Genomic DNA, 13381 nt, shown 5'->3' on the forward strand with positions numbered 1-13381 from the left:
TGCGGCTCGCCTGCTGCGTGCGCTACTAGTAGCTTCTCCGGCGAGCGGCGGTGATCGTGCGCCACTATTTCGCGCGCACGCATCGACACTACACAGCAATAAAGAGGAACAAACACTAGAGCTGTGTGTAATCGCGAGGATGATGAACTGAAGATTCCTCGATATGTGTACCGTGCTCTGTTCTTGGAGTAGCTGATGTATATCTAGTAGGTGCTGTTCTTAGTCTGCGATTTAGAATTGAGATTGCCATAATTTTTGTTAATATTTTTCAAAGAGATAAGCGTCTCTTTTTCGTTTTCGTTTCCCTTTCCTTTCCTTGGGTGCGTGCGTGGATTGCTTAGCTCCGATGTGGTGCGGACGTGCATGTTCACAGGACGCCCATGGGAGACCCCTCCGACAGCAACGTTCTTTATGTGTGTGCGTGTGTGTGTGCAATCGCGCGCATGTGATGTGAGTTTATACTAGTCTAGTACTACAACCATTCGATCCGCCATGAACTTTCGAGACGATTTTGCCCACCATCTTAAATCCCTGTTCTTGTCACCGCGCGGGTTAAGTTTCTCTGCGCTTTCCTCAACGGAATCGCGCTGCCTTCTCTTCCACAAACCGCCTTGCTCTGCAATGCCTTCCCAAGCAAGTTCCTTTTTCACTAAGAAACGGTAGGATCCTTATTTTTTAAAAAAACAAGCACCTTGGTGACAAAAAAGTGCTTCCATCCGATAAATCAAAGCTGATAAAGACTAGGGCCTTGTTTAGTTGCGTAAATTTTAAGGTGTAAAGTATTGTAGCACTTTGTTTGTATTTAGTAATTATTATTCGATCATGAGTTAATTAGGCTCAAAAGATTTGTCTCGCAAATTACAAATAAATTATATAATTAATTATTTTATTTAACTACGAGGACTGAGTTGGGACGCGTGAGGATCGCGAGGAGGGGACGCGGTGTTCTTGTCAGTTCCGACCGATGCGGCAAAGACGTTGGGGAAAATGCCAGGAGCTGCAGGCAGGATCGAATCTGCTTACGTGCGAGCGCTCCGGGGCCGTGGAAACAGCTCGAGCCGCACTAGCAGAGCTCACAACAATTGCCATGACGAGAACCGCGCGTAGCGCGGGTGGCAGGAGCCGGTGGGTGGCTTCCGGCCCACCAGAGTTCGAGCCTCGGGCTCGCTAGTGTCTCACCGGGGTTTATCCCCAATTTCTCCAGTTGCAGGTATGCAGCTGTTGCCTCACCCGTGGATGGGCCACAATGGTCAGAGTGACGTGCCCGTCACGTTCGAAGTCTGGTTAACTTCGGATACCTCTCAGCCACGTGCAGTCTCTTCGTATAGGGGTAGGTCTAGCTTGAGCACTAGGACGTGAGTGGGTGAGTGTGTGCGTGTGGTGGTGTGAGTTGCCTCACCCGTGGATGGGCCACAATGGTCAGAGTGACGTGCCCGTCACGTTCGAAGTCTGGTTAACTTCGGATACCTCTCAGCCACGTGCAGTCTCTTCGTATAGGGGTAGGTTTAGCTTGAGCACTAGGACGTGAGTGGGTGAGTGTGTGCGTGTGGTGGTGTGAGTTAGTGCGTGAGTTTAAATACTACAGCTTGCATGAAAGAGTTGAGCCATCAAAAAAACAATTGCCATGACATCTCGAGTGAGGACGGGGACGAGATCCAAGATCTGAACGACCCTGCAACGCCTGCTGCAGAGTCTGGTCGTACACGACTGTTTGATTTGATCACCTTGCTTGTCCTTTTTTACGCGGGTGTGAGAGATCTCTGCGCCAGGGTTAACCAAACCGTAGGAACTGGTGTCCGGCCCGATTTTGGTTTTGACTGGTACCGAATCGGTCTAAATTTAAAATTCAAATTTAAATTTAAAAAATAAAAAAATCTCAAAAAATCTTTAAAATATTTTAAGGTGCGATGAATCTAATGGTGTCAATTTTTTTCAAAAATTCATCCATTCAGTATAGTTTGCGGGCACATAAAGTTAAATCAAAAAAGAAAAAGAAAAAAAAATAGGTCGGCCCATTAAGGCCCACCGCATATGGCGACCGGTAAACTGGTCAAATCGGGAAACCATCTTTTAAACCGCCGGATTTTTTGGTTAAAACACCGGTAATCGGTCAGACCGAACTGGTAAACTGGTCAAACCGATCGGTATACCGGTCGGAATCGGTTACACATGTGCTTTTGAATTTGGATTTGAATTCAACCGGTTTCCACTGGTTTCCGGTCAAACCGGTCCGGTAAACCGCTACCGGAGGGCGGCGGTTTGACCGGACCGGTCGGTTTTGTAAACACTGTTCTGCGCACGTATGTGGCTACCTTTACGGCAGCAGTGGTTAGAGATTGGATCACCACCCATGTATAGTTAGAGCATCTCCCGTAGATTTGGTAAAACCGAATACCTAAATTTGCTTTTAGGTATAGAAAAGAGTTAGGTTATGATTTTATGCTCCACTCTAGCAGATTTGGTATAACTGGATACCTATAAAGCTTTATAAAAATACTCTCATATTGCAGGGGGTTCTCGTAAAAGATCCAAGACACAGAAAAATTATCAAAAATTACATGTTTCATTGAAGACTTTTTGGCAAAACATCACATAAAAATCCTCCTTTCTTCCTCCCTCATGTCGGCCTCCTCCTCCTCCCCTCCTCGCCCTCCTACGCCTCTTCCTCCTCTTTGCCCCCCGCCACCACCTCGCCGCCGTCGGAGCGCCGCCGCGCAGCTCCGGCTCGGCTCCGCTCATCCACTGCACTGCTCCGCTCCACCCGCCAGGCCGCTCCGACCATGCCCCGCTCCTCCGCCACGCCGCGCCGCTCTGCTCCGCCCGCCGCGCCGCTTCGACCCGACCCCGCTCCTCGGCCGCACCGCTCCGCTCCGCCCCCCGCGCCGCTCCGACCTGGCCCCGCGCCGCGCCGCTCCGCCCCCCGCGCCGCTTCGACCCGGCCCCGCTCCTCCACCACGCCACGCTGCTCCGCTCCGCCACGCCACGCCGCTTCGACCCGAAGCGAGCCGCGACCGACAGTCGGCGCCGCACCGGCATCTGGGGGACGGCCGCGCGGCCTTGCGGAGAGGCGGCGGGCGACCGGAGACGACGCGGAAATCTCCGCCCAGGAGCAGTTGCCTCTCCCGCCACACACCTCTTGTTTTAGCAATCCAGCCTTTGATTTGGTATATTTGTGTCAAGGAGAGAGAAATTTAGGTAATTTGCTAAAAAATTTAGGGATAGGTATCCATATACCAAATCTGCTGGAGCTATTTTTTGGTAGATTTTAGGTATTCTAGCAGTTTTTAGAGATATATATCTATTATACCAAATCTGCTGGAGATGCTCTTAGTTATTTTAATAAGTGGGTTTAGCTTAATCTCCTTCACAGATTTGCCATCCAAGGCCCTGCACCAAACATCAAGCCTGATGTTTCGTGGGAAAAGTTCAGATTTTCGGGGCGCTACCCTGAACATCGTCGGATCGAAAAAGGAGACGCCTTTTTCAACTCCGCATCGTCGTCCATTCCTCTAGTAGTAGGTGTCTTCTGTGCTCCAGAATATACCAGCACTGGTAACGACATTGCATCTACAGTGACGGGGTTTACAAGAAGAAAATGAAATAGTTGCAGCATGTTACTGACTCTGCGTTCATGTTCCACGGTTCTCGAATCTGTTTGAATCTCAGCAGAGTTTTTTCCCTAGGCGTTTGAAGCCGGAAGAGCAGACCAAAATGCGAGTAAGCGCATTTACCCTGCCTGGAGGGGTAACCACCCACACGTAGGTGAGCAGGTCAACCCTGATAATACTGCTTCCTTTTTCATCAAAAGAAAATTACTGCTCCCTTTTCAAAGTCTTCGACCTCAGTCTGAGGTAAATGGACTTTTTTTGTTGCAGCGCGGAGTCCCTGGCTCCATCTGAGCCCGATGCCTTGTTCGGCTGGCTGGTTGGCTGAATGGCTGGCTGATTTGGCGTGAGAGAAAAACACTGCTGATTGGCTGGCTGGCTGATTTGGCGTGAGAGAAAAATAATGTTGTGGCTGGCTGAATCTCCCAGCCGAACAAGGCCGAGGTGCAGGGAAACCAAATGCCGTTCAGATCTTACGGTGACATGAACATTGCGACGGCGATCGACGAGACATGATCATCTCCAATCCAACAATCTGCAAAGTCTTCCGACACCTGATGAATTCCTGATACGTCTGAATTTTATTTTTTAAGCACAAAGCTTGCGCGTACGTTTGGGTCACCCAACCTTTTAAACTCGCTGGCTACCATCACGGCTCGCCGAACAAATCATCACGGCACGGCGGCGAGCGATCGACCACGCGTCCACGCCTCTTACCATCCTAGAGTCCCCGGCGCGCACAGGGCGGCCCGCCGTGGCCGGCGGCCGTGCGCCCGGGTTCCCCGTCGCCACGCGCGCGCGGCGGCGGCGGCGAACGTGTCCGGGGGGCGGGAACCGACCCGACCGGTTGCGTCACAGCAGCTTGGTGCTTGACTCGGAACGGATCAGAGTCAGAGACGAGTCGGTGGCGTTGGTTGGACGACCTGCCCTCGTAGCCCGGCAAGCCCGTGGTTTCTGTACGTGTGTGTGCGTAGGTGTACTCTGTACTGTTCCGTGGCATGAACTGAGCGGCAGGTGCCGAGTCCATCTCTGCGCCCGCACGATCGGGTCCAATGTGACACGGGAACCGGGGCGGGGGGCCCGGTCCGGGCGGGTTCGCGATCAGGGCTACTCCGTCCGACGGGTCAAGCGTTGAATTCCGAGTCTCCCGCGCGCCTGGATCGACGCGGACGTGTCGGAATTCTTCAGTTTAATCCGCTAGATATTGCACGGGTTTCGTCTATTGGTGGCAGCTAGTACACTGCTAGTAGCCTGCTGCTAGCCTGCTACTCCCACTCGGTTCAAAAAAAAAAGAAGTAAATCTTATTTCCCATCGAGTCAAACAATTTTAACTTTGACGAATTTATACAAAATAGTACTAATATAGATATTACAATACAAGTATTAAAGTAAATCTTATTTCCCATCGAGTCAAACAATTTTAACTTTGACGAATTTATACAAAATAGTACTAATATAGATATTACAATACAAATATTTTTAGATTAATCATGTAATATATTTCTGTACTATATTAATTCGGAGACATAAATGTTAGTTGCTTTTTATAAATTTAGTTAAAATTAAAAATATTTGATTTCACGAAAAGCTAGACTTATATTTTTTTTCGGGACGGAGGAAGGACCAGTACTGGATTGTTGTACTGCTGATTTCTTTTTGTTATCTGGACAGTACATGTCCGAATTTTCTAGTCTTGTATGTCTTACCAAAGTATACGTGCTAGTACTGCAGTCCTGCATGGGTTGCCGGTTTTTCCATTCAAGATTTGCAGAGGATTGACTTCGAACCTTGCAATTCAGGTACATCACCCCCTACCAAAAACTAAACAAAGGCCGTGTTTGGTTCCATAAATCAAAATTCCAAATTTTTTTTCGGCACCTGCATGGAGACTTAAATCTAGACGAAATAAAAAATGCATTGCGACTGCTGCCTGTAAATCGCGAGACGAATTTAATGAACCTAATTAGGGCGTAATCAGACGCTAAATTGCTACAGTAATGCTACAGTAAACAAACTCTAATGACAGATTAATTAGACTCATTAGATTCGTCTCGCGATTTACAGACGAGTTCTGTAATTATTTTTGTGATTAGTCTATATTTAGTACTTCAAATGTAGAAAAATGTCTTTTCAAAAACTTTACAGAGCGCAACCAAACACGGCCAAAGACAATCTTGCCAAGGTCAGTTGATGAGTGATGACGACCAGTACAAATTCTCAACAGTATTTTTTCTCGTAAAAAAATCTCAACTGTATTACTAGTACTGTTACGCACGAACATTAACTGAGGCCATGTTTAGTTCCGAAAAAATTTCAATATGATCTGTCACATCGAATTTTTGGACACATACATGGAGCATTAAATACAGTTGAAAAAAATAAACAATTTTACAGTTTAGCTGTAAATAATGAGATGGATATTTTTAGCTTAATTAATTCATGATTGAATATTAATTGCCAAATAACAACGAAAATGCTACAGTTCCAAACTAAAAATTTTCCCGAACTAAAAGGGACCTGATTTCTGGTGGCGAACAGAGTTGTTTGCCGAGCCAACAGCAAGAAGAAGAGAGCTAGGGTGGGTGACGCAAGGCTACCCGCGCCAAAGGCGCGCCGCCCACCGTATTCCCGTGGCAAAGCTTGGAGCCCACGAGGTAGAATGGGAGGCCTCCCCACCCTGCCTGCCTACCCGCCCGCCCGTCGACTTGCCTGGCACGGGGGCCGCATGACGGCAAGACCGGCATGACGGCTGGCACGACGGCCGCATAGGCGTCACCTGCACTCAAGAACGAAGGCCAAGCTTATCCAGATAGGCCCAACCACTTGAGAAGATGAGGCAGTGGAAGGAACAGAAAGGACACGGGGTTGATCTGGACAGAATCATCAGTGGCCTCCACTCTTGGGGCAAATTCAGATGTCTCCAATCCTCACTCATGTTTATCCATCCAAACCAACAGCCTCCTTCAGCTCATCAGCTCGCTGAGGCAAGAGTTCTATGTACACAAGAAAGATGTCATGGATCAGGATCCAAAACTCCTGATCCGCTGGCCCTCATCTCACTGGTTTATCAGCGTTACAGCAAAAAGGAAATGTTATACAGAAGAATCCTATTTACTAGTGCTATACTGGTACTATTGTCTACTATGGCTATGACATGTCGGCGCGTCTATTGGTCGTTGTCGCCGGCGCGGTCGCCGGCCATGGACACGGCGGAGAGCCGGCTCGGGCGCGGACGGAACCCGCCCACGCGCCTCCGGTGCTGCGACTGCTGCGCGGCGGGCGAGGGGCGCACCGTCGCCGCGAGCGCCCGGCGCGCCCACTCGCCGCCCTCCACGGCGCCGATCCGCACCAGCGCGCTGCCCATCCGCCGGCTCGCGCTCGCGCCCAGCCGGCTGCTCGTCGGGCTCGAGCTGCCCGGGGACGGCGGGGAGGTCGGCTTGTGTCCGTGTCCGTGTCCGTGCCCGCCGTGGGGCGCCTTGCGTTCCTTGTGGAGGCTGCAGCGGAACGAGCCCGGGTGGTTCGTCGGCGAGCACATGCAGGTCCTCCGGCTCCGTGCGCCGCCGGCGGACGAAGAGGAAGAAGTCGAAACGCTGACAGACTGGCCGGCCGGTGACCGAGTGCCGGTGCCGGCGAGCTTGATCCGCGTGGGCGAGGCGGAGCGGTAGTGCGCGGCTGAGAGAACCGGCCCGCTGGGCCTCCTCGTGGTCGCCGCCGCCGTCGCCATGAGAGATCGCAAGCAAGCAAGTAAATTGGAGCTCCGAATTGGGTGCGGAGAGTGGTCTGGCTGGTGGTTTTGGCAAACTGAGGGGCGAGCGGTTTAAGGGTTATTTATAGGGTTAGCTGAGCCTGCGGGGGCATTTTGGTAACTCTCGAGGTGGTGGTCTGGGTGTGAGCTGAGAGCTCTAATCTCGGTTAGGTTGAGCTAACTGTGGTAGCAGCTGAAACCGGTGGGCGCCATGGGGGCAGCTGGCTCGCGGGGCCCGCCGGCAGCACACCGGAAAGCTTTGCTGCTGGCCCCGGATTCGATCGAGGTAGGGTAACGACCACTACGGTGGGGCCCCCATGCGAGATTCTAGGATTTCATGCGAAGCTGTGTCCAGTGAGTGTGTCTCGACCCTCAAATCAAATCTCTGGCTACATTTGGAGGGAAAGTTGGAACCACACCTTTTCTCTCGCAGATTCTTGTGTGTTTCCCTGCGTTTCGATAAATAGAAATACATTTTGCAGTATTCAAAAATATTCATGGGAAAAATGTAAAAATTGTCACCTTTTTTTTTCCAAAATGAATACAGTTATTCTCAATTTATTTGTACCTAATGCTCCTTGTTTTATAATGAAATAATACTCGGTCGTATTCTTGGGGGGAAAAAATAAAATCCTAACGCCAACCCTACTTCGGATTATTTATCGGTGCCTATGCAGGGGCAGATTCAGCGATGGGCATGGAGAAGTTAGCCTTTTCTATTGCCGTCGGATCCATGGAGCTCCTTTTAAGCCTACTATATATTTACCATAAATGCACTGCAAGGAGAGATTGAAAAATGACAGACTGGAGTTGTCTAGAGGTGAAAAAAAGACTCCTCTAACAATTATCCTAGAACCGCCGTTGTTGCCCATACATTGATTATTCAGCTGGATTTCACTCTTCCCCGTCTCCGGTCCGGTGTGCACAGCCCACCGGTTGCTCACTCCAGTGCATGTTACACTCGCCCGGTACAGACACAGCACACAGATAAACGATGATCCTTGTCCCTAACGAAACCGAGAGCGTTAGCATGGGCAGGCAGCCAGGTTGGCAGGGCGGTGACGTGACGCGCGAACAAACGACCAGGCGGCGACCGGCCCCGGTAGGCCGGTACAAGCCCTTCAGCCGGAGGCCGCCCATAGAATTGTCGATCCTTTCCGCTTGTGTGGCCGTTTGGCCCATTTGGCTCCTGGCGCCATGACTGCGAAGTGCGAACCCTACTCGGAGCCGGAGCTTTTGGTTAGGGAAAGGTGAGACGTTGCTTTATCCGCTTCAGATTTGTGTGGAGTCCGCGTGAAGAAAGCATGGCGCTCGCTTTCGGTGACAGGCGCGCGCTACATAGGCGTCGCATGATCGTCCCTGGATGCCTGGCTCTGTACACGTACACAGTCACAGTCTCGCAGACACAGCACCAGCCGGTATGATGGCCTGTATTTGGCTAAGATCGAGCATCATGGCCGTCCCTGTCTGCTTCCCCCCCTCATCTTTTGCTTATATGGCCTGTTTCTGCGGACTGTTAAGAACAGGCTTGGTGTTCTTCAGTCGTTGCATGCATGCAGGGCATCTCATCTCTGCTGATCCAATAATCCAATGGTCCTCGCCGGCATCACCAATTCGCAGTGACACGGAAGAACATGCCCAGGATGGCTAGAAATGTTTTCACGCACCCCGATGGACACCGAACAGCGCTCGGCTAGCCGCGGTGTCGGGCGCAGGGCGGGCCACGGCACGGCATGCGCGAGACGACGACGGAGAGCACATGCGCCCATCATGCGGGTGCTGGCCCAGGCTCATCGCTGCATCATCCAAACCACAGGCGGCGGCGCGGCGCGCGCAACGGCTGCTCCTCGTGGCGTGGCGTGCGCGTGGCGGAGCGGGACGAGGAGCGCGGGGCTGCGTGGCGGGCGCCCGTAGGCGCAGCGCATGCCAGCATCCCAGCGCGGCGGAGGCCGTGGGCGCTGGGGGCCGGGGGACAAGGGCCTTGTTTCAGCGCGTCTCTTAGGTTTCGCATGAAAGATCATATAAAATCTATTTGTAAATTTTTTTCAAGGATAAGTGTAATTTTTCGTGACGAAAATTTAATGACGATAATTAATCGATGGTTTGTTACAGTGATGCTACAGTAATCATTCTCTAATCACGGGGTCAAATGCCTCATTAGATTCTTTAGGGTCACTAGCGCGGGGATTCTGAAGTTGGTTTTGTAAACTGATTTTATTTGACACCGTAATTAGCAATCAATTTTTTACTATTTACTAACACGCTGCAAACCAAACGGGCCAAGGCCGGCGGGGACAGCACATGGGTGCCGTTATTGCCGGCGGGGACAGCGCATGGGTGCCGTTATTTTACTGCTCTCCCGCAGCAGCGTGCCGTTTAGATTTGGGACACCGCTCGTGCCCAACACATCAGTAGCCGCTGCACCTGCACCTTTGTGGGCAGTTGATCATGGCCTATTGTTAACCGCTAAACCTAGCATAATACTATAATTTATTAGAGTTTGCTTAGTATTAGTGGGCCCATGGAATGCATTATCTAACTGGTGACCGACTCAGCGGGCTGCTTTGATTTGCACAGGCTAGCTGCGGCTCCGCGCGAAATCAGATGGTGCTCTGTCCGTACGTGAATTCATGTTTTTTTTTATTTATTGGTGTGCGTAGAACTGGGGACAAAAACAAAAGCTTCGGTTGGTCAAATGATTGGGCTCATCAGCTCTGCAAACAAAAAAAACTTTATTTGTTAGCCGACTCTAGCTAGCTAGTAATTGCTCTAAGCTGGATGCGAGGATGTCAGAATGTATGCCTGCAAACAAAACTAGCCGTGGCCGATCGATGTGTATGGGAATCATATCAGCCAGCTAGCGCCTTGCGGCCAGAGGTATCTTCTGGCTTTTGCATTGTACGTACGTGGCAGCCGTGCCGATCATACCATCGTATAAAAGCTAAACTAGCTGTTTGATTATTGCACAGGAACAGGCAGGAAACGTTGGTCAATGGTCATCAACCATCGGGAGGGGATTACGTGAACCCGGGGGTACGGTGCGTCTATAAATTTGGACGCATTTTCATATACGGAAGAAAGAATTATTGACGGGAATGGATGCTCTAGTCTCTAATTATAGCACATGCGTCGATCCTTTGCTTGTAGCTTCCACAAACGGACTCGTTGGTGACACGGCGAATCGCAGTGAGAAGCACAACTCGGCTCATCCAGCAGCGCCACGCCACGCCCCGGCCCAGTACGTGGCGCGCGCCCGGAAGTTTCCACCGCGCGCGAGCAGGGGTGGGTCTTCGCGCATTGCCCCCCGCGTCGGGCCGGCCCGACGCGGGGTAGCAGAGCTCGCGCGTGTCCAGGCTAAACAACGCACGCGTCGTCCAAACTCCAAAGTCCAAACTGGGCGGCGCGGCAACGACGGGCCGGTCTGCCGGTCGAGTTTTTCCGTCCAGGTCACTAGTTCAGCCGCTAGCCCAACCAAACCACGTCGAAAAGGACGACGCCCCGCCCTGCCGCAGCCACGCCTCAGTCGCCACGTGCTCCGCTGGTCCCGCACTCCAGCTCGTTCGCGGCATCTCTTCATTTCCGTGTCGAATAGTCGGCAGGCTTGCAGTTGCAGCCTGCAACGTTTTTTTCTTCTTAATTTTCTATCTCCAATTCTCCATCGATCTCAGCACTTGCCTCTATCCGTTCTAATCTAACTTTCTGCAGGTTGTCTTTGTGGCTTAATTAGCTCTTGTTTAGTTGTCTTTGAAATTCCAGAACTTTACAAGATTCTCGTCACATCGAATTTTTGAACGCATGCATAAAATATTAAATGTAGCTAAACAAAATAACTAATTACACAGTTTGTCAATAATTTGCGAGACGAATCTAATGAGTATAGTTAACCCACGATCGAATAATAATTACCAAATACAAACGAAAGTGCTACAGTACTTTACATCTAAAATTTTACGCACCTAAATGAGGGCATAATCTGTTTAATCGCAAAAAAAAACTGTGCACGGATGGGCTCATTGTGTGAAGCTTTTTCGCGATCGTGTCTGAGCATGTTTTTCATTAAGAGAAAAATAGTTACAGACATAATCTTGATGTGGCCAATCAAAGATTGACCAACACAAGAGCACAAAAAACTAAAAAAATACTGAAAAAACACACATACAAATTAGGAAACATAACAACAACACAAACAACAGTTTTTGCGACCAACAAGCAACCTAGCAAGGGGCTCAAGACACCATCATGGGCATGGCCACCTCCATCGCCAGGGAGCCCATACCAGCAGGCAGCAACACATCAAGGGCCTCGCAGTGCGAGGTTGTTAGGGTGGACGACGTCGTACAGGCCGACCACGACCCCGCAACGGCGCACAACGAGGCCGCTTGCAGTTCTTGGCGACGTGTCCGATATTCTCACAACGGAGACAGCGTGAGGGATTGACGCATTGGGTAGCGACATGGTCGAACGCTAGGCAGTTGAAGCATCTCCCCACTAGATCTGCGGGGACCGGCCGGCGAACGCGAGGAGGAGGAGGGGGGGCGCACCCGGTGAGCGTCCTCCCGAAGGCGACGCCGACTGACGACCCGGCGAAAACCATCCTCATCGACCAAGGAGGGCGAAGACGACTGGGGCGGCGCCCGTCCCGAGCGACGCGCATCAGCCATGAGGCCATCCAGATTGCGCACGCGAGAGGCGGATCTGCGCCTTCCAACGACCGCAGCACCTTTCCCCTTAGGGGAAGTGCACGAAGGAAGCGTCCGAATCTGAGGGGATGCTGAAGCAGATCCCCTTCGGGGACTCCTCGACCGGGCGTGAGGGACCAGCCCCAGGGGAGGGGGAGAATGGGGCCGCATCAGGGTTGAGCTGTCGGCGAGGTTCCGGGGTGGATCTGGATCCAGAGCGGCCGCCATGCGGAGCAAGAGGGGGTGGTGGAGGGGGAGGAGGTGGACTACCCATTGCTGTGAGGGAACGAGAGCATCTGGAAGGGGTGGTGGAGTGGTCGCCGGGACCGGGATGGTCTCCGGCAGGAGGGCTGGTGGCCGCCGGGACCAGAGTGGTCGCTGGCGGAGGCGGTGTTCTCGCGCCTAGCTCCGCGGGGCCAATGCGAGGTCACACTCATTGTGTGAAGCTGGCCGAGGAGCAACAGCACATAGCCATCTTCCATTTCCTTACCGCTCATCGCGCCGGCTTTTTTCAAGCATCAGATTTAACCGTACGCGATGATAATAATTAATTACTATTTATATCGTACTCCCACGTGTATCGCTGTTAATTAGTATGAAATTCACTTTGCTCCAGATATGACGAAGGTGACAGCTGATTCAGTTATTAATATCCGGTCGCCAGCTGATCTCTCTTTCAACCTGATGTCCACGTACGTACGCGGTGGAAACAACAAGGTTAATAGTAAAATAAAAAGAAAACACAGGGGTAATTATTTACAGATGGCGACATGGCCGGGTGCAAGGAAACATCGCGGTTGCTGTCACTGGGATTACAATATCCGCCCTGCGGACGTGTAAATTAATTTCGTCCAAAGCGAGGTCACCAAGTGGCACAGGTTAATTATAACCTGCCGGCTGCGACAGAGATGTAAAATTAACCTCGGATATTGTACATCACGAAGGCGGGTAATTGTTAAACAAGCACTGCAATCACGGACAGTCTGACACTCTGTCTGCTTCCGATTTTATACACCGGAGTTGGCCTTTTCTCTTGTAGCCAACACCCAACCGTGAGTACACTTTTTTTTTTTTTGCTATGCGAGTGCACATTTACCTCCACCAGAAAATTCGGTCGAAAATATTGAAATCCTTATGGTGTTTTTCCTTTTTCCCAATGCATCACCTAGTTCGAATTTTGAGGTTATCATATGAATCATTTACAAATACACCACACATAATGTAACCATTCATCCCATGCCGTACATACAGTATAACCTCTTTCCTTGACAACATGATGCTATGCAAACTTGCAAAGCGCAGCAAAAGTACTTCAGGCCTGCCTGCTATATTATAGTGTTGGAGAATGAGAG

The 13381-nt window shown here is 51.0% G+C and overlaps 1 protein-coding gene across 1 annotated transcript; it reads right to left on the reverse strand.

Moving 5' to 3' along the window:
* Positions 1-6514: 6514 nt before the first annotated feature.
* LOC120657506 lies at positions 6515-7403 on the reverse strand. Its single transcript, XM_039935826.1, has one exon. The coding sequence runs from the start codon at positions 7327-7329 to the stop codon at positions 6772-6774; it is 558 nt and encodes a 185-aa protein (XP_039791760.1). The 5' UTR covers positions 7330-7403; the 3' UTR covers positions 6515-6771.
* Between the last annotated feature and the right edge of the window lie 5978 nt (positions 7404-13381).

This window comes from Panicum virgatum, chromosome 1N (genome assembly GCF_016808335.1).
Source record: "Panicum virgatum strain AP13 chromosome 1N, P.virgatum_v5, whole genome shotgun sequence".
Classification (NCBI taxonomy): Eukaryota; Viridiplantae; Streptophyta; class Magnoliopsida; order Poales; family Poaceae; genus Panicum; species Panicum virgatum.